This window comes from Salvelinus namaycush, unplaced genomic scaffold (genome assembly GCF_016432855.1).
Source record: "Salvelinus namaycush isolate Seneca unplaced genomic scaffold, SaNama_1.0 Scaffold592, whole genome shotgun sequence".
NCBI lineage: Eukaryota > Metazoa > Chordata > Actinopteri > Salmoniformes > Salmonidae > Salvelinus > Salvelinus namaycush.
Window position 1 is genome coordinate 57,342 of NW_024061300.1, and position 20,382 is coordinate 77,723.

General features: G+C 44.6%; 1 protein-coding gene across 3 annotated transcripts; it reads right to left on the reverse strand.

Moving 5' to 3' along the window:
* Positions 1-1,572: 1,572 nt before the first annotated feature.
* On the reverse strand, positions 1,573-20,023 carry LOC120041951 (lamin-L(III)-like). 3 transcript variants are annotated; one of them, XM_038986826.1, is made up of 12 exons: positions 19,630-20,023; positions 14,679-14,835; positions 14,072-14,197; positions 13,430-13,600; positions 10,588-10,713; positions 8,398-8,618; positions 5,881-6,103; positions 4,965-5,072; positions 4,680-4,796; positions 3,902-4,006; positions 3,602-3,758; positions 1,573-2,619 (listed from the first exon to the last, which is right to left on the reverse strand). In XM_038986826.1, the coding sequence occupies exons 1-12, from the start codon at positions 19,992-19,994 to the stop codon at positions 2,495-2,497; spliced, it is 2,001 nt and encodes a 666-aa protein (XP_038842754.1). In that variant the 5' UTR covers positions 19,995-20,023; the 3' UTR covers positions 1,573-2,494. The 3 variants fall into 3 exon arrangements, with proteins under 3 accessions (XP_038842754.1, XP_038842755.1, XP_038842756.1); XM_038986827.1 differs by lacking the exon at positions 3,602-3,758; XM_038986828.1 differs by lacking the exons at positions 1,573-2,619; positions 3,602-3,758 and having other exon boundaries at positions 3,902-4,452.
* Positions 20,024-20,382: the final 359 nt, after the last annotated feature.

A 20,382-nucleotide genomic window follows, 5' to 3' on the forward strand; every position in this document is an offset into this window, starting at 1 on the left:
TGGAGCGTGAAGTCACAAGCTCTGCTGGTTGGCTACTGCATAGCAACCTAGTGGTGCCAAAAGCCCTGGTCTACCCTAAAAAGCCTATGTCAACCATCGCCAGAACGGCCAAACATTTATATTTCTACGCCCGTTTTGGACTCCAAATTGTGTTTATTATGATCAAGTTCAATCCCGACGGTGAATAATTTAAAAGTTCGCTACAAAGCGAGAAATTGTATTAAATAGTGATCCATTCTGACTGCTACATTTGACGTCACACAGGATCAGGTGCTGACACAGACCAATCAGGGACCATAAAACTACGAGCAGGCTCTCTCAGGCAGGATGAAAACAACTACATCGACTATGATCCTTTGCTTGTTACTGCCACCTTCACCATGATCCTTAGTGATTCTTTGGCGACATTCAGCAATGTTGGTGCACTTCAAATTCAAATAATTCCATGCGCCATCGGGAGCCTTCATAGGAATACGTGGATGACGTCAGCGCTATCACCATCTACTGGTTTTAACGTCTATGGTTTCCTGGGCAAGGATACTTTGGTGTAGCTGGAGTGGGACTGGTCCCAGTATCCACTGTACGCTCAGCAAGGAGACAATGACATGAGCAAGGAGACTGTGGTGTAGCTGGATTGAAACCAGGCCAGATCTCTCTAAGGATACAGTGGTGTTGCTGTAATGGGACTGGGCCCAGTCCTCATGCTGCTTCAACAAGGATACAAGATTAATTTCTATTAGAATCAGGCCCCGTCTCTACACTTTTTTAACAAAGACTTGGATCAAGGAGACAGCGATGAAAATGTTCTACCAAGGAACCTTCAGAGGACCAAACCTTTCTCTCCGAAGAAGACTTTTTATATATTTATAGACACCAGCCTTTGAGACTTACTCAGTTGAACGTAACTATTTTTCTAAAGACTGTTTTGTAAAAGAGTGATGAGATTAATGACAATGAAATTGATGTCCCACTTCCAATTTATGTTTGGCCCGGAGTTTTTCCCCAACCCTGTTCCCAGACTATGAAGAAAAAAAAACTTTGGGACTCTTGTTTAGAATGACTAGTTGTCGTTCACTAAACACGCTTTGTTACACCTGCAAACATCTTTAAAGGACATTTCACTCAAATAAAAGCTTGTTAGATATTTGTAGCTATATTCCTCTGATGAACACTGTCTAATTTCCTGGTTTCCTGCTTCTAAACAACCAATGTTGCGGGGCGTGGCTTCGTTTTTACATTAGATTACTTTGAGGTTTGAAAACATCTGACAAACTTTGATTTGAAAGTGTAATGTCCCTTTAAGTGACATTTGAAAACACTTTCCTGAGGACCACAAAGTCAGAAATGTTGCTTTGACGATCTGTGGTGTTTATACAAATCTTTAGTACCACTTCATACTAAGTTTGTCACTACAAACACTGTGGCTAATTACTGTTGTAATATCACTACTAGAGTAACTTCAGTATTACTACATAGGTATAAGAGACCATTTTATGTAAAGGGTTATCCATTGTTTTTCCAGGCACAGGCTATACCAAACCACACCAACAATAAACCAAACACTTACATTAGTTAAGGAAAAATCTTTATTGAAATCATAAGTATTTTGGTGCATAAGGACAAGCCAACACTGAGTTTCTTCACAAGTCAATCGGACGTTTAGAGGATGTTAAAGTTAGTCGTTTTTCTAAAGAGAAACAATATTGCAAAGCCACCAAAGTACCTGTCAAACACGGGAAAACCATCCTGTCCACATACTTCAGAATGAACATGAGAAACTTCCACATTGTATTATGGATATATTCAGTGTATAACTCCTCTATCTCAATGGCAAAAAGTGCTGCAGGTTAAAGGGTAAAAATACCAGAAAACATTCATCTTACAGCTAGTTATAGCACTAACATACTGTAATACCATACACGAGTTTAACAATCTCTGTCATTTTCCCAACCAGGATTTTAAACATAGTCAGGACACAAGGCATATTCATACTGTGTGACAAATGAAACATATTTTCTTAAAAACTTTGACAATTGAATGATGTCGCATTTAAAGACTGTAAGGGGCATATGAATGTCACTCACAGCAAGCGGGAGGAGAGACGTGTTACGAACGCCAGAATAGCAGGACAAATGCCATGTCGCTGCTTAAAGAATACAAGCCTGGTCCCAGATCTGCCTGTGCTGTTTAGACAAATGACCATAGGAGTTGACTAGACAGCACAAACAGATCTGCAATTTTAAAGGGCTACCCATTATTTTTACAGGTACAGGCAACTACACAACCAGCCAAACTCTTGCATTAGTTTAGGAAAAATATGCATTGAAATCCCACACATTTGTGTAGCAGTGCTCCCAAATCACCATCAAGCTCCCACAGGGCACATAAATAATACCATTGGTGACACGGCCAGTGTCAAATGACACCCACTTCCCTGTGCAGTGCCCACGCTATGGTTCATGGCAAAGTAACGCACTATGTAGGGAATAGGATGTCATTGTAGCCTTTCCAGTGGTATTCCCGGGAATTCCCGGGTCGGATGCAGCATTCTCAGGTCAGAATTGTGAAAGGAGGGTGGAGTTACATAACGGAGCAACTCTCGTTTGTTCCCCCCGGCGCCTGGAAAACATAGAACACAGCCTCACAATGTCAGTGAAGAAATACAAACGCTCAGCCTCCTGACACATGCCTCGTGCACACACTCAAACATACAAGTAGTACAGCAATGATCACTCACACCCCTCACACAAACAATTAGACTCATAATGTTGGCCAGCACACAGCAAGCACGGTTCATGCAGGGGTGAGGAACACACAGCAAGCTATGTCATCACAAGGGAGGAACAGCAGCCATTTGCAATGAGGTGTTGCAGGCCACTTCATTTTGGATGCACCCTAGGCTGTACTTAAGCCCACAGGCTCTGTTCAAAAGTAGTGCTTTAAGAACCATTTTGATATTAAAAGAACATTTTGAAATGATTAAGGATTATGTATTAGAAATGTGTATGGTGCCAGTCAGCAATTGGAATAGGCTGATAGACGCCAAGCAGAGAGCTTTCAACCATGTCATTTTGTTTGGCATCTGATCATTTCATGATCATTTGAGTGCCATTTTTTAATATCATTTTGCCATCATCATCATCATCAGCAGCTTTGTTCAAAATACCTGGAATACAAGGAATGTCTTCATTACCCAATCCTGCAACTGTGTGAAACAGCCAGACCTTGTGTGTTGTACATTTGTGAAGATCATTGCAATCAGGAACTCACACGTATTGATTGGATTTCTGGATAAATGGGAAATGAGTTGGAACCTCCAGTACCTGCATTTGTGTCTAAAAGAAATGGCTATTTAGAATGTTAGACCCCACAAAAGCCATAACAAGTGCCCTATATAGGGAATAGAATGCCATATGGGACTTACTATGGCACCCTACAGGTTAGGTTATGGAGCGTTAACAAGAGCTGTAGTAGGGATTAGACAAACAGGGGCTTCGACCCAAATGGCACCCTCTTCTTTATAGTGCACTATATAGGGAATAGGGGGCGATTTGGGACACATCCAGGGAGTCAGCCACGCTGTAGGCAGTCACCTCCTCACCTCCATCGGTCTGTGTGTCATGAGACAGGCTGTTCACAACACCAGACAGCACTTCCTTTTCCTTCTCTTGGGCTTTTCCATCAAGGGGAATGGAGATCAAAAACACAGTACTGATCAGTTTCCCCTGGGTACAGGCCTGGGTACAGCATTCACCTGTCTGCGGAGGAGCAGCGTGTGTGTCTGTATGTTTAGAGGTTTTCTGAGGCATGTGTCTATGTATGCATGTATGTATGTATGTATGTATGTATGTGTGGACAGATCAGTGTGGATTTACACATCTCCTGGTGTGTGTGTGTTTACCTGTCTCCTGAGGTAGTGAACATCACTCCCTTCCAATAACTCTTCATCAACCTCCACATCGGAGTCTTCCTCTCCTCTCTCCTGCACACGCAGCTCTGCGGTCTCCTAGTGATGATGACAGCCAATCAACATCAAACATCCGCTCACAGCTGAGTCGATTGGAGTAGAGTGAGGTTTCCCCCTAGACACTGATTTTGAGTCAGTTTTACATTTCCCCCACTAACGGTTAAGATTTGAACTGGCGGAGGGGAACCTGATCCTACATCTAAACCTAGAGAAAACTTCACACTGCTGCAAATTCCTTACATTAATGGTTGCATTCCAGTTCATCTTATTTGCAGGGTGCTTAAATCATAATTTGTGTGGTTCGTGAGACACAAAACACTTCCCCAGGTCTTGTGAGATATCAAGTGTCTCAGAGTAGGAGTGCTGATCTAGGAGCAGGTCCCCCTCTGTCCATGTCATCTTATTCATTGTGATGTAAAAGGCTGAGAGGTTTGATACATATGCCCCTAGATCCATCTACGCAGCACAGCTGCAATGAAGACAACCTGAAATGCAACAGACATCTCTGTGAGCTTAGGAGCTTAAAGATCTTTGCAAGATGGCTATTAGAGAAGTGCACAAGGATAGCAATCAAATTAACTATAATCACCCGTGTACAAGGATATGAATGAAATTAACTTGATTTCCCCTGGTGCATAAACATATAGAAATGTATTAAGTAGATTGGGCCAGTAGACTGGATCGTGGTGGCCAGTAAGTATGGGTCGGTCACCTCTTCATCTGGGTTCAGTAGGGTGACAATCACATTGTTTACCGGACCCCAGTTCCTCTGGTTCTTCATGACCAGGTCACCTGGAGAGGCCTCTCCGCCTGCCTCCGAACCCCAGATCTGACACACACAATCACAGTCCCACACGGTCAGCTGGCAACAATGCATCTTTTAAATGTTATTTCAGTTTTACTAATCATTTTTGGAGATGAGGACCATTGTATATGGAGGCCTGGTTAGTTTCCCCCAATACATACATGTGTGTATTAGGTGCATGCATGTACTCACAGTGAGGGTGTTGCCCCCAGCCAGTATGTAGGAAGGGGGGATCTGGAAGAACAGTTCAGGAGAGTCCAGGTGACTCCTCCTCACCACCCAGCCCCCTAGTGGCTGCTCCTGGAACAGCAGAAAAAACAGCCAGGTCGTATTCATTAGGCATGTCCAATAAGGACTGCTTGTTCTGTTGCAAAATGTTTACAACGGTGAGCCCTAATGAATACGACCCAGATGAAATTCAGATTGGGGACAGCGGCATGTTGAGCTGGGCATACTGGAGCAAAATGTTTTGCAATGGAAAACAATGGTCTCTTTTCTAAAAATTGGACAAGTTCAAGTAGCACCTCCGGTTTAAAAACGCTTCGCCCTACTGAACACAACCCAGATCTTTCACACAGTTTCAGAGACTGGAATCGTTGTCAGGATACATTTGCATTGCAATGACACAAAACACTGGACTTAAAGAGACTGTCTCAATGACACCCTATCCCTCATCTAGTACTCTACTGGTTAACCAGTGGCCTGGGTGACTTTAGACTCAAAGTAGTGCACTAAGTAGAGACGTGGAGCTTCAGATTCACTCAACATTGTCTGATTGGTCGAAGCGAGGCGGTAGGTACTTCAAGATTAATAAGGATTCAATGGTCAAACTGCCTTGTCCTTTTGTGATATTACAACAAAGAAATTACAAACACTTATTTCCATCTCTGACATCAACGCACGCACCATAGAATAACACAATATGTACTGCATTTCATAACCATGCTGCACGACGCTCCTCAGCTCAGCAACAACAATAACAATGCTGGTGGGGCGGCCAGTGGCACCGTTTCCCCCTACTGCGGATTCCATCTTTAATTGGTCAGAGCGGGTGTTAAGTTCACAGACACTCCTTCTAAATGGTCAGAGCAAGGCAGTAGGTAGGTACCTTCTCAGAGTTGTTCTTCAGCGTGACGTAGTTCCCCTTCAGGTCTATCTCCGACACCATCATGTGACTGTGGGCCTTGGCGTGCTGCGAGACCTTGTAGGCTGGCGACGACCCCGTGCCACCTTCATTCTTGCGTTTCTTCCCACGGACAACTCGGCGAGTGCCGTGTCCATGCGTGCGTGCCACGGCCCCATGCTGGGAGGGGCTCGGGGAGAGGTGGAGTCTGGAAACACAGAACAACGTCAGGAAGATGTTTGGGAAACCCTGGTTTCTATGTTTTATCTACTGTGCTCCATCTTTGCTGCCATCTAGTGACTTGTTTTATGTATGACTCCCTTGTTCTCACTAAATGTACCCTCTCCTATTCAAGACCACGACTACTTTGTCTTTTCTAATACTTCTAACCTTAATATGCATTTTTGATAATATATCTACATCACAATTTTGAATGTATATTTCCTACTGCCGTGTGGCTCAGATGGTAGAGCATGGCACATGCAACACCAGGGTTGTGGGTTCGATTCCCACAGAGGACCATTACGAACAAATATGAAAATGTAAGCACTCACTACTAAGTCACTCTGGATAAGAGCTCTGCTAAATAACTAAAATGGAAATGACGTTCACTATGTTGTGTCCACCAATGACTTCTGTAACCCCTTCCTCTTCAAATCAGGGTTAAGTAGAAGATGGTTTGTTCAAAAGAAGGCTGGTTATCATTGTAACTCCCTGATGAAGGCCAGTTTAAATATAGGCTTTTTAACTAATTATATGAAGAGTGTCTTGGTCCTCTTAGTTTTTTATGTTTGGTGAAAGGACCTTGTAACCGTGTGTGTGTGTGTGTGTGTGTGTGTGTGTGTGTGTGTGTGTGTGTGTGTGTGTGTGTGTGTGTGTGTGTGTGTGTGTGTGTGTGTGTGTGCCAGACCCGGGTTCAAATTAAGGTTGACCCCAAAGATTTGAATACTTCAGAATGGATTTGCTTTACTCAGATTTGATTTACTAGAATTCACCCTTTCAAAACGTATTTGAACCAGATCTGAGGTGTACGTACATTTGTATGCGTGTGAAGGCACGCACCTGCATGCAAATTGTACCCTCACTAATGTCTCCATTTCCCCTCACCTGCTCTAACCCCCTCACCTCCAGTCTCTCTCTACGCCCCCCTCACCTCCTCTCCCTCCAGTCTCTCTCTACGCCCCCCGCACCTCCAATCTCTCTCTACGCCCCCTCACCTCCTCTCCCTAGTCTCTACGCCCCCCTCACCTCCTCTCCCTCCAGTCGCTCTCTACGCCCCCCTCACCTCCTCTCCCTCCAGTCTCTCTCTAACCCCCTCACCTCCAGTCTCTCTCTACGCCCCCCTCACCTCCAGTCTCTCTCTACGCCCCCCTCACCTCCAGTCTCTCTCTACGCCCCCCTCACCTCCAATCTCTCTCTACGCCCCCTCACCTCCTCTCCCTAGTCTCTAAGCCCCCCTCACCTCCTCTCCCTCCAGTCTCTCTCTACGCCCCCCTCACCTCCAGTCTCTCTCTACGCCCCCTCACCTCCTCTCCCTAGTCTCTACGGCCCCCTCACCTCCAATCTCTCTCTACGCCCCCCTCACCTCCAATCTCTCTCTACGCCCCCCTCACCTCCAATCTCTCTCTACGCCCCCTCACCTCCAATCTCTCTCTACGCCCCCTCACCTCCAATCTCTCTCTACGCCCCCTCACCCCCAATCTCTCTCTACGCCCCCTCACCTCCAATCTCTCTCTACGCCCCCTCACCTCCAATCTCTCTCTACGCCCCCTCACCTCCAGTCTCTCTCTACGCCCCCCTCACCTCCAGTCTCTCTCTACGCCCCCTCACCTCCTCTCCCTAGTCTCTACGGCCCCCTCACCTCCTCTCCCTCCAGTCTCTCTCTACGGCCCCCTCACCTCCTCTCCCTCCAGTCTCTCTCTACGCCCCCCTCACCTCCTCTCCCTCCAGTCTCTCTCTACGCCCCCCTCACCTCCTCTCCCTCCAGTCTCTCTCTACGCCCCCCTCACCTCCTCTCCCTCCAGTCTCTCTCTACGCCCCCCTCACCTCCAGTCTCTCTCTACGCCCCCTCACCTCCTCTCCCTAGTCTCTACGGCCCCCTCACCTCCTCTCCCTCCAGTCTCTCTACGGCCCCCTCACCTCCTCTCCCTCCAGTCTCTCTCTACACCCCCCTCACCTCCTCTCCCTCCAGTCTCTCTCTACGCCCCCCTCACCACCAATCTCTCTCTACGCCCCCTCACCTCCTCTCCCTAGTCTCTACGCCCCCCTCATTTCCTCTCCCTCCAGTCTCTCTCTACCCCCCTCACCTCCTCTCCCTCCAGTCTCTCTCTACGCCCCCCTCACCTCCAGTCTCTCTCTACGCCCCCCTCATTTCCTCTCCCTCCAGTCTCTCTCTACGCCCCCCTCACCTCCTCTCCCTAGTCTCTACGCCCCCCTCACCTCCTCTCCCTCCAGTCTCTCTACGCCCCCCTCACCTCCAGTCTCTCTCTATTTCCTCCTCACCTCTGCTCCTCTCCCTCCAGCATCTTGCGGTAGGCGTTGATCTCCATGTCCAGGGCCAGCTTGACATCCAGCAGCTGCTCATAGTCCTCCAGCTGGCTCTGCATCTGGGCCCGCATGGCCGACATCTCCTCGTCCTTGTGGCTCAGTCGCTGCTGCCACACCTCGCGCTCCCGGTCCAGGGTCCGCTCCAGCTCCCGCACACGTCCCTCTAAGGCCCCGTTCTGAGGGGAGATAGAGGGGGAGGGGAGGAGACAGAGAGAAAAGATTCAGAGAGAAATAGGGGTTGTGAGAAAGTCATCCACACACAACTTTCAGACTCCCTGACACCAGTCAACATACAGTCGTGGCCAAAAGTTTAAAGAACGACATCATTATTTATTTACACAAAGTTTGCTGCTTCAGTGTCTTTAGATATTTTTGTCAGATGTTACTATGGAATACTGAAATATAATTACAAGCATTTCATAAGTGTCAAAGGCTTTTATTGACAATTACATGAAGTTGATGCAAAGAGTCAATATTTGCAGTGTTGACCCTTCTTTTTCAAGACCTCTGCAATCCACCCTGGCATGCTGTCAATTAACTTCTGGGCCACATCCTGACTGATGGTAGCCCATTCTTGCATAATCAATGCTTGGAGTTGGTCAGAATTTGTGGGGTTTTGTTTGTCCACCTGCCTCTTGAGGATTGACCACAAGTTCTCAATGGGATTAATGTCTGGGGAGTTTCCTGGCCATGGACCCAACATATCAATGTTTTGTTCCCCGAGCCAATTAGTTATCACTTTTGCCTTATGGCAAGGTGCTCCATCATGCTGGAAAAGGCATTGTTCGTCACCAAACTGTTCCTGGATGGTTGGGAGAAGTTGCTCTCGGAGGATGTGTTGGTACCATTCTTTATTCATGACTGTGTTCTTAGGCAAAATTGTGAGTGAGCCCACTCCCTTGGCTGAGAAGCAACCCCACACATGAATGGTCTCAGGATGCTTTACTGTTGGCATGACACAGGACTGATGGTAGCGCTCAACTGGTCTTCTCCGGACAAGCTTTTTTCCGGATGCCCCAAACAATCGGAAAGGGGATTCATCAGAGAAAATAACATTACCCCAGTCCTCAGCAGGCAAATCCCTGTACCTTTTGCAGAATATCAGTCTGTCCCTGATGTTTTTCCTGGAGAGAAGTGGCTTCTATGCTGCCCTTCTTGACACCAGGCCATCCTCCAAAAGTCTTCGCCTCACTGTGCGTGCAGATGCACTCACACCTGCCTGCTGCCATTCCTGAGCAAGCTCTGTACTGGTGGTGCCCCGATCCCGCAGCTGAATCAACTTTAGGAGACAGTCCTGGTGCTTGCTGGACTTTCTTAGGTGCCCTGAAGCCTTCTTCACAACAATTGAACCGCTCTCCTTGAAGTTCTTGATGATCTGATAAATGGTCAATTTAGGTGCAATCTTACTGGCAGCAATATCCTTGCCTGTGAAGCCCTTTTTGTGCAAAGCAATGATGACGACACGTGTTTCCTTGCAGGTAACCATGATTGACAGAGGAAGAATAATGATTCCAAGCACCACCCTCCTTTTGAAGCTTCCAGTCTGTTATTCAAAGTCAATCAGCATGACAGAGTGATCTCCAGCCTTGTCCTCATCAACACTCACACCTGTGTTAACGAGAGAATCACTGACATGATGTCAGCTGGTCCTTTTGTGGCAGGGCTGAAATGGAGTGGAAATGTTTTTTGGGGAATTCAGTTCATTTGCATGGCAAAGAGGGACTTTGCAATTAATTGCAATTCATCTGATCACTCTTCATAACATTCTGGAGTATATGCAAATTGCCATCATACAAACTGAGTTAGCAGACTTTGTGAAAATTTATATTTGTGTCATTCTCAAAACTTTTGGCCACGACTCTACATAGTGATCTCCAACATCAAAAGCCTTATTATATCTCTAGTCTGTTGTTTTTCAGTCTGAAACCAGTCAAATGTTCTTGTACTATAGTAAAGCCCTAGCAGCAGCTTGGTAGGTACCGGTTTCTGGAATGTCACTCACACACCTCCGGGGTGAAGTGTTCCCTAGCTACAGATCTAGGATCAGCTTCACTTCCCCAATCCTAAGCATAACCATTAGTGGGGGAAATGCAAAACTGATCAGCATCTATGGGCAACCTTACCCTACACACATACAGCAAGTACCTGTTTTTGGAAGTGATTGAGTTGTGAGGAGAGGGTCTCGATGCGGAGCTTGGTGCCAGACAGCTCCTCTCTGGTGGACGAGGCAAAGTCACTACTCTTCAGCGCCGTCTGATGGGCATTCTCCAGCTGTCAACACCCACGTTACATACACACCAAATGAAAAGCAATGTGTTAATGTCATAAGTTTTGACATGAGACTGAGCTACATTATATGTTTACCATAAGCCACAAATTTGAAGAAAAAAAAAGAGAAAAAAAATAACATTCGGATTTACAGCAATGTTTCTAAATAACTTCATATGAGTAGAGGTACCTAACATACCAGAGTCAACTGCATACATGTTGAATACTTGAGGTGAACTTGATTTGACCAGTACATGTGGTGGACTGGGTTTGCACTTTGGGACAAGTCTGTTGGTTCCATTTTACAGAGCAAGCCAGATAAGGTGTACCTCAAGTGTTTGCTATTGGCTACAATATGACGACACTTCTACCTAACACAGGCTGGACCGGTGAGAATACCTTTATCAGCTGGACAAAGCTCTCCCTAATCTGCACTGTCATCTTCCTCACTCCTCTTTTCTCTTCCGTCATCATGCACTCCTGCTCTAACAGTGTGCACGACACACACCGCGACTCCCTGACACACAGCTCTCGCTGAGAAACACACATTCAGATATACACCAGCAACACACACAGTGCCAGTCAAAAGTTTGGACACCTACTCATTCAAGGGTTTTTCTTTATTTTTACTATTTTCTACATTGTAGAATAATAGTGAAGACATCAAAACAATGAAATAACACATGGAATCATGTTGTAACCAAAGAAAAGTGTTAAATCAAAATATATTTTATATTTGAGATTCTTCAAAGTAGCCACCCTTTGGCTTGATGACAGCTTTGCACACTCTTGGCATTCTCTCAACCAGCTTTAAAAAAAAATGTAACTAGGCAAGTCAGTTGAGAACTAATTCGTATTTACAATGACGGCCTACTTGTAAAGCCCCCCCAGCCAAACCCTCCCCTAACCCAGACGACGCTGGGCCAATTGTGCGCCGCCCTATGGGTCTCCCGATCATGGCTGGTTGTGATACAGCCCGGGATCGAACCCAGGTCTGTAGTGCTTCTTCTAGCACAACAACGTAGTGCCTTAGACTGCTGCGCCACTCCGGACCAGCTTCATGAGGTAGTCACCAGGAATGTATTTCAATTAACAGGTGTGCCTTGTTAAAAGTTAAATAGTAGAATTTATTTCCTTCTTAATGCGTTTGAGCCAATCAGTTGTGTTGTGACAAGGTTGGGGTGGTATACAGAATTTCACACTATTTGGTAAGACCATATTATGGCAAGAACAGCTCAAATAAGCAAAGAAAAATGACAGTCCATCATTACTTTAAGACATGAATGTCAATCAATGAGGAAATTGTAAAGAACTTTGAAAGTTTCTTCAAGTGCAGTCACAAGAACCATCAAGCGCTTTGATGAAACAGGCTCTCATGAGGACCGCCACAGGAAAGGAAGACCCAGAGTTACCTCTGCTGCAGAGGATAAGTTCCTTAGAGTTAACTGCATCTTAGATTGCAGCCCAAATAAATGCTTCACAGAGTTCAAGTAACAGACACATCTCAACATCAACTGTTCAGAGGAGACTGCGTGAATCAGGCCTTCATGGTGAATTGCTGAAAAGAAACCACTACTAAAGGACACCAATAAGAAGAAGGGACTTGCTTGGCCAAGAAACACAAGCAATGGACATTAGACCGGTGGAATGTGTCTTTTGGTCTGAGGAGTCCAAATATGAGATTTTGGGTTCCAACCGCCGCAGAGTAGGTGAGGGGATGATTTCCACATGTGTGGTTCCCACCGTGAAGCATGGATGAGGTGGTGTGATGGTGCTTTTCTGGTGACACTGCGATTTATTTAGAATTCAAGGCCCACTTAACCAGCATGGCTACCACAGCATTCTGCAGCGATACGCTATCCCATCTGGTTTGCGCTTAGTGGGACTATCATTTGTTTTTCAACAGGACAATGACCCAACACACCTCCAGGCTGTGTAAGAGCTATTTGACCAAGAAGGAGAGTGATGGAGTGTGCATCAGATGACCTGGCCTCTACAATTCCCCGACCTCAACCAAATTGAGATGTTTGGGATGAGTTGGACCGCAGAGTGAAGGAAAAGTAGCCATCAAGTGCTCAGCATGTGGGAACTCCTTCAAGACTGTGCGAAAAGTATTCTAGGTGAAGCTGGTTGAGAGAATTCCAAGAGTTTGCAAAGCTGTCATCAAGCCAAAGGGTGGCTACTTTGAAGAATATCAAATATATTTTGATTTGTTTAACACTTTTCTGGTTACTACATGATTCCATATGTGTTCTTTCATAGTTTTGATGTGTTCACTATTATCCTACAATGTAGAAAATAGTACAAATAAAGAAAAAACCTTGAATGAGTAGGGTTGTCCAAACTTTTGACTGGTATTGTACATACACACAAACCTCAACATAATCTAAAATATACTGTGTCTGTAAAATGTACATAGGTTCAGAACTGTGTTAAACATCACAGCATAGTTGAAAAATATATGGCATATAGAAATCAAAACTGAATGGTCTTCAGAGATAGATGGGATGGGTTGAGGATTGCTGGGTGGGACTAAAACGATCTGCCCTTGAGCAAAGCACTTAACCCAAAAACAATAAGCTGGAAGTAGAAGCCTAACTGTTGTTGTCCATTAGTTTACTCCAATTAGGGGAGGTAGGGCTGGGGATATATGATCTATTTTAAAAAGAGACAGGGAGGCGGAGAGGGAGAGAGAGTGAAAGAAAGAGAGTGTGAGTACCTTGGCATTGAAATTCTTCTCCAGATCCTCTTTATACTGCTGGATTTGTCCATCGTGCTCCTGCCGTAGCTGCTGCATGGCCTCGGCCAACTTACTCTCAAATTCTTTCTGTCTCCCAGAATCCACCTCCACCAGGCGACTCTCGTGTCTGCTCCGGATCTCCCTGACCTCCTACACACATGCGTGCGCGCACACACACACACCGACATGAACAGACACACACGCCTACCGCAGGAAGACGACATGGGTCACATTCCATTCTAACCCCTAGTCCTCTCCCAGACCCTATCCCCCCCCCCCACCACCACCCCTTCTACTCAACATGGAGGAAACGACATGGGCCACATTCCATTTCAATCCCCAGCTCTTAACCATTTCTTCTCACCCTCCTACCCCTAGCCACTTCATTAACCCCTTCCCTCCTGCAGGCTGTGGATACCCCACACCTCCTAGAAAGACAGGCAGAGACAACATTGAGTTTGATATCTTACTATTATTAGTATTTGCCAATAGTTACCCACTTCAACAACCAATCAATCTGACTTCTGTGGTAATAGTAGGCCACATGTGATGTCTTTCTTATGCAGCAGTTACTGCAGTGTGTGTGTTTGTCAAGTGTGTGTGTGTGTGTGTGTGTGTTACCTGTTCGCCAATGTGTCTCTGGAACTCCAGCTGTTCCCGTAGCGTCTGCACCTGGTTCTCCAGGTCCACCCTCCTCAACATCTCAGAGTTCAGCTGGGTCTTGGTCTCCGCCAGCGCACACTCCAACTGAGACAAGGAGTCAGAGATCACCTTTTGCATTCAAGGACTTAACATTTAGCCAAAACGAAGCAACCCCCCTCGTAAATTACCTAGCCACATCTCATAACAGCCCATAAGCGTCTTCTCAGTAGATGCTCGCAAGCTAATGTTAGCCAACCTACACTAGTACCAGCTTAAACCTATGGCTAGCCAAACTAGTTAGCTTTAGACTATTTAAAAATAAATCATAACAGGAGAATCAAAAGGTTGAATCAGCGCATCTCTAGGCAGAATATACTTTGTTTTGTCTGATGCGGTTTAATGCCTTTTGCGTTGTCACCCACTCCTTCTCAGAGCTGCGTTCACACCGACACAGAACCTGATGCATAACACTGTCAAAATGCTGCAAAAACATCTGTATGTGGTGTTGGTTTAATTGTATTTAACTTTAAACAAAACATTAAATTAACCTCACTAGAAGGCCTATAGATGGCAGTCTAGTCCTTACATTGGCCACCTGGGCCTGTAGGTCAGTGACGTCATCCGCCTGTCTTCTGTTATCTGCCAGTTGATTGGCCAGCTCTGCATCTTTAGAGTTGAGGACCGCCTCCAAGTTCCTCCACTGACCCATGGCCATGTTACACTCTGCTTCCTTCTTCTGGTTCCTGGTAGGATGAAAAAGAGAGGACAGGTGGTTACTATGGTTCCAGGAAGGAGGAGAGATGAGAGAAGACAGGTGGTTACTATGGTTCCTGGAAGGAGGAGAGATGAGAGAAGACAGGTGGTTACTATGGTTCCTGGAAGGAGGAGAGATGAGAGAAGAGAGGTGGTTACTATGGTTCCTGGAAGGAGGAGAGATGAGAGAAGAGAGGTGGTTACTATGGTTCCTGGAAGGAGGAGAGATGAGAGAAGAGAGGTGGTTACTATGGTTCCTGGAAGGAGGAGAGATGAGAGAAGACAGGTGGTTACCATGGTTCCAGGAAGGAGGCAAAAGTGATAGAAAGAAGTGAGAGGTCAGGGAGGTTAGTATGATTCCTGGAAGGAGTGAAGAGAGATGACAAGAGACGAGAAGATATGGCGTCCAATGTTCCTGGTGGGAGGAAAAAGAGATCACATTTAAATTTGAGTAATTTAGCAGACGCTCTTATCCAGAGTGACTTACAGGAGCATTTTGGGTTAAGCGCTTTGCTCAAGGGCAGATGGCCAAAAAGTTCATTTAGTCAGCTCGGGATTTGAACTAGCAACCTTTCATGACTACAAAATTCAGGAGGTTAGCCAACTTTGGTGTCACAGGGACTACCTGTTAGTGGGACTAGGTCCCCATCTAGTGGCCTTCATGTGTATTGCACCTAGAGTATGTGACGTTGCATTGTTGTCTATCCCTCCTAGCGTTCTGTTTTGAACATGACTGAAGTTAAAGCGCAACTGAATGCAAGAACCAACTTCTCTGGTTGAAATGTGGCATTACTCAAACATGTATTCCAGTGTCAAAATTGACAAAAAAGTGTAAGTATGATAATTTTGGCCATAAAGTCAGTATTATTCCAAAACAAAGTAGTGTGATATTTGTCTAACGAGTTCGTCACGACTTATTTGGGGTTGGGTTTTGATTTCGATCATGCCCACTATAAAGGGATTGTAGCGCCTACGGCGAATTGTCATGCACCGAGAAACAGCTGTGCAGATTGCGCTCTATCTAATCATACCGAAGAACACATACAGTTAGACAGACCTGCCCACAGACCTGCACCTCGGACTTGTTTACATAAGACAACACATTAACAAATGGTGGAGTTGGTTTTGCATGGCCCCAGGGGCCGATGCCCCGGGTGGGTAGAGATTTCACATTAAGGACCAATGGAATGGTCTAAAATGAGCAAACTCTGCCTACCCGGGGGCACCGGGCCATGCAAAATCAACTTGACCATTATTATGTTGAAAGAAAACTTGGCCCAGAAGCCCTTTATGAAGTGGCCACTTGCTGTGGTGTTTGATAGGGATCACTCTAGTCTGCCTAGTGGTTGACTTGGACTGAAATAGGTGCCGGTAGCCTACTCCTTTTGGGTGCCGGTACTGTTTATATTTAGGTGCAGGAACTCCATAATGCTTTTGAGCTAATATTCTATTTGAGGTGCAGGAACTCAAGCAGTTGACCTCTTGCACAAGTCAAGCACAGTCTGAGAATTGACTGGAGGTGATGCGTGCACTTGTATCCCAACTGCCACTTGTCAATATTCCAAAATCCTGAACCCATTAGTGAGCATCTTGTATCCTGCCATGACTTGCTTTGTTATTTATTTTGCCTTTATTTAACTAGGCAAGTCAGTTAAGAACAAATTCTTATTTTCAATGACGGCCTGGGAACAGTGGGTTAACTGCCTTGTTCAGGGGCAGAACGACAGATTTTGTACCTTGTCAGCTCGGGGATTTGAACTTGCAACCTTTCGGTTAACTAGTCCAATGCTCTAACCACTAGGCTACCTGCCGCTTTACATGATTCACTATGAAACAGTGCCAGAAAGACGCATACCAATAGAGAGAAAGTTGAAACAAACAGAACGGCACCGAAGCACATACCCGCCAGTGATTTGATAGGCTGATTCATCTAACGTGGCTTTCCTGCTCAATGTGCCTGAAAGCTAGCTTCATTGACAAACACAGATGGAACTTAGCCTGCTAGCTAGCTTCATTGACAAACACAGATGGAACTTAGCCTGCTAGCTAGCTTCATTGACAAACACAGATGGAACTTAGCCTGCTAGTGATTTTGGGCTCTGATAAACAGCGTATAGCTTATGCTGTATTTACAATCGTTTGCCAGCTTGCTGATTAAGGTTGGAACGAATCAGTCCTGTGCAGCTGTTGTTTATTCATGTTCTGTATGATGTCATGTTTCATGTGAACCCCAGGAAGAGTAGCTGCTGCTTTTGCAACAGTTAAACGGGGATCCAAATAAAATACCAAATAAATAGCTCCGTGTGCGCAGCAGCAGACTGGATATTCATCTGCATTGCACTGCTAACTTGAGAAATACTGCACCAAACACCTAGCTAGGATGTAAAATTGCACAACAAAAATGTCCTCGGCAAAAAGGTCAAAATTAATTACAGATTTCTTGATTAATCTTAGATCAATTGTGACTATTTTGGGGAGGTGGTAGGCTAGTGGCTCTGTTGTTGCTACGGTGTCTCAAAAGCGACAAAATGAAAAAGAGAGAAATTATTTCAGAGAGAAAAACAGCTCCCTTGGACCTTTTTTTAAAGAAAAAATAGATTTCAGTCTTGCGGGTGTGTTATCGTACACGGTGTGTTATCGTACACGGTGTGTTATCGTACACGGTGTGTTATCGTACACCCACATCGAACCACACCCCCAAGACTGAAATCAAATTTTTCTTTAAAAAAAGGTCCAAGGGTGCCATTTTTACCTCAATATCAAATCATTTCTGGGTAACAATTAAGTACCTTACTGATTTCAAATAAAATGTTCACAGTAAAAAAAATATGTATATCTAAAATAGCTTCTTAGCAAAGAGTAATTTCTCAAGCAAGAATTTTGCTAGGACTGTCAGAATGGTCTGAATGGGGAGGGGAAAACTGACAACTGTCTGTTATTGGCAGAGAGGCTTGGAACGCTTTCTGATTGGTCTATTAACTAATTCACAGCATGGTGATGTAATCACGGAAGGCCAAAACCCTCATCCCACCAAAACAGGCTGAAATTTCAGGTGGTCTTTCAAACTGCTTTTACACTAAAAGTGCATTATCATTTTCACAAATTCACAGTATTAGTCCAACCTCAGTGTGAAAATGTATATAAAACTCAGGAAAATCACATTTGACTGCACGGAGCCTTTAAATGAGCAACAGAAAAACAAGGGGAATCACTGAGTTCAGTCGTCCTTTAAATCTTAGCTCCGAATCTTTGCCATTATTACAACACAAACACCTGGTGGGAGGAAAAGAGACGACAGAAGTCTGATGGTTACTATGGTTCCTGTTAGGATAGAATAGAGATGACAGAAGTCTGATGGTTACTATGGTTCCTGTTAGGATAGAATAGAGATGACAGAAGACTGATGGTTACTATGGTTCCTGTTATGATAGAATAGAGATGACAGAAGACTGATGGTTACTATGGTTCCTGTTAGGATAGAATAGAGATGACAGAAGTCTGATGGTTACTATGGTTCCTGTTATGATAGAATATAGATGACAGAAGTCTGGTGGTTACTATGGTTCCTGTTATGATAGAATAGAGATGACAGAAGTCTGATGGTTACTATGGTTCCTGTTATGATAGAATAGAGATGACAGAAGTCTGATGGTTACTATGGTTCCTGTTATGATAGAATAGAAATGACAGAAGTCTGATGGTTACTATGGTTCCTGTTATGATAGAATAGAGATGACAGAAGTCTGATGGTTACTATGGTTCCTGTTATGATAGAATAGAGATGACAGAAGTCTGATGGTTACTATGGTTCCTGTTATGATAGAATAGAGATGACAGAAGTCTGGTGGTTACTATGGTTCCTGTTAGGATAGAATAGAGATGACAGAAGTCTGATGGTTACTATGGTTCCTGTTATGATAGAATAGAGATGACAGAAGTCTGGTGGTTACTATGGTTCCTGTTATGATAGAATAGAGATGACAGAAGTCTGATGGTTACTATGGTTCCTGTTAGGATAAAATAGAGATGACAGAAGTCAAGTGCTTATATGCTTCACTTCCCAAAGGGAGGGATATTAGAGATAGTTGTTTATTCTGGGTATAATTCAATTGTTACTTTTATTGTGGATGTTAATACACGGCATATGGTTCTATTGATATTAGGCTACTATTATGATATTGTGGTTATTAAAACAAGAGATAGCAGAAGGATAATAATAACAGGAGGATATTCACATGCTTCTTATTAGGAAAGAAAGATGACAAACCAAATCTCTCTGAGGTCTCTTCCTCAAAAGGTAATCATGGATATGCCTTACTATCTGCAGATCATATTGTGCAAAGACAAACATTATATTATCATAAATGGGGAACCCTACTCTCCAAGGGTGTCTAAGGGGAGTGGGGATATGCAAAAAACACTAACAATTCACACGTGTATAATACACAGTTATACATGGGTGAAATAGAACAAATATAAGCACCGACCTAATTATTATTATTTAAATGGGGAATTTGCGATTGTTTAATTAATGATAAAGGCTACACATTGATTTTTGAAGAATTTAACTTAGAAATGCATCATTAGCTTAATTCAACTTTCGTATGCAAATATAAACTTTTTACTGCAACAATTTAGGCCTAATTGCAAACTAACACTTTATGCTATTTTTATTTTTTTAAACTATGGATCTCAACACTCAATGACAACAGCGCGAATGTACAGGACAAACATAGATACATAGATACATAGATTGGATTGTAGGTTATTATATCTAACGTTACCTGGCTTGTAGTTTGCTATGCTCTTCAGAAAGATGACCCATCTCTATCTGCAGCCGGGCCCTATCGTTAGCCAGCACGTCCAAGCTCTTCCTCGCGTCGGCCAACTCGGTCTCGTACAGCCGCCGAACGTTGGCCGTCTCCCGGGTCGTGGACTCCTCTTTCTCCTCCAGGAGAAGCAGCATTGAGGACTTGTCATTCTCCAGCTGGCGGACCCGCTCTATGTAGGCGGCCAGGCGGTCGTTCAGGTGGCTAAGCTCCTCTTTCTCCTGGCTTCGGGAGAGCCGGGTTGGGCTGGTGCTGGACGGGCCGGCGCCGCTTCGTCGGGAGGAGCGAGTTGAGCGACTGGTTGAGGTAACTGAAGCCATGGCGCGTTCTCATGTGACTGCATGCGCTGGGTTTGGGCTGAGTTTGCACCAATAATTTATGTATACACTAGATGACTTTTAGGGGGCGCTGTGTTGAAGCCACCGTGCCTCCATCTTGACACTCCCTCAACGTTGTAAAACATTTAGGAAGCTATAGAGATGCATGTATTAATGTCTACATTCGTTTTGCCACATTCATTATATTACATACACCTTAATGCATACTTTTACATTCATATTATGAGAGCTAAACATACAAATAAAACATTACAAAAAATTAAAACAAGTATACTTTTTAGAGATAGCTAATATTACTGTCCCCAACATTACAAAATAAGTACTTCAATACATGTAATTTTGTCCTTGAAACAATTAATTGAAATACTGT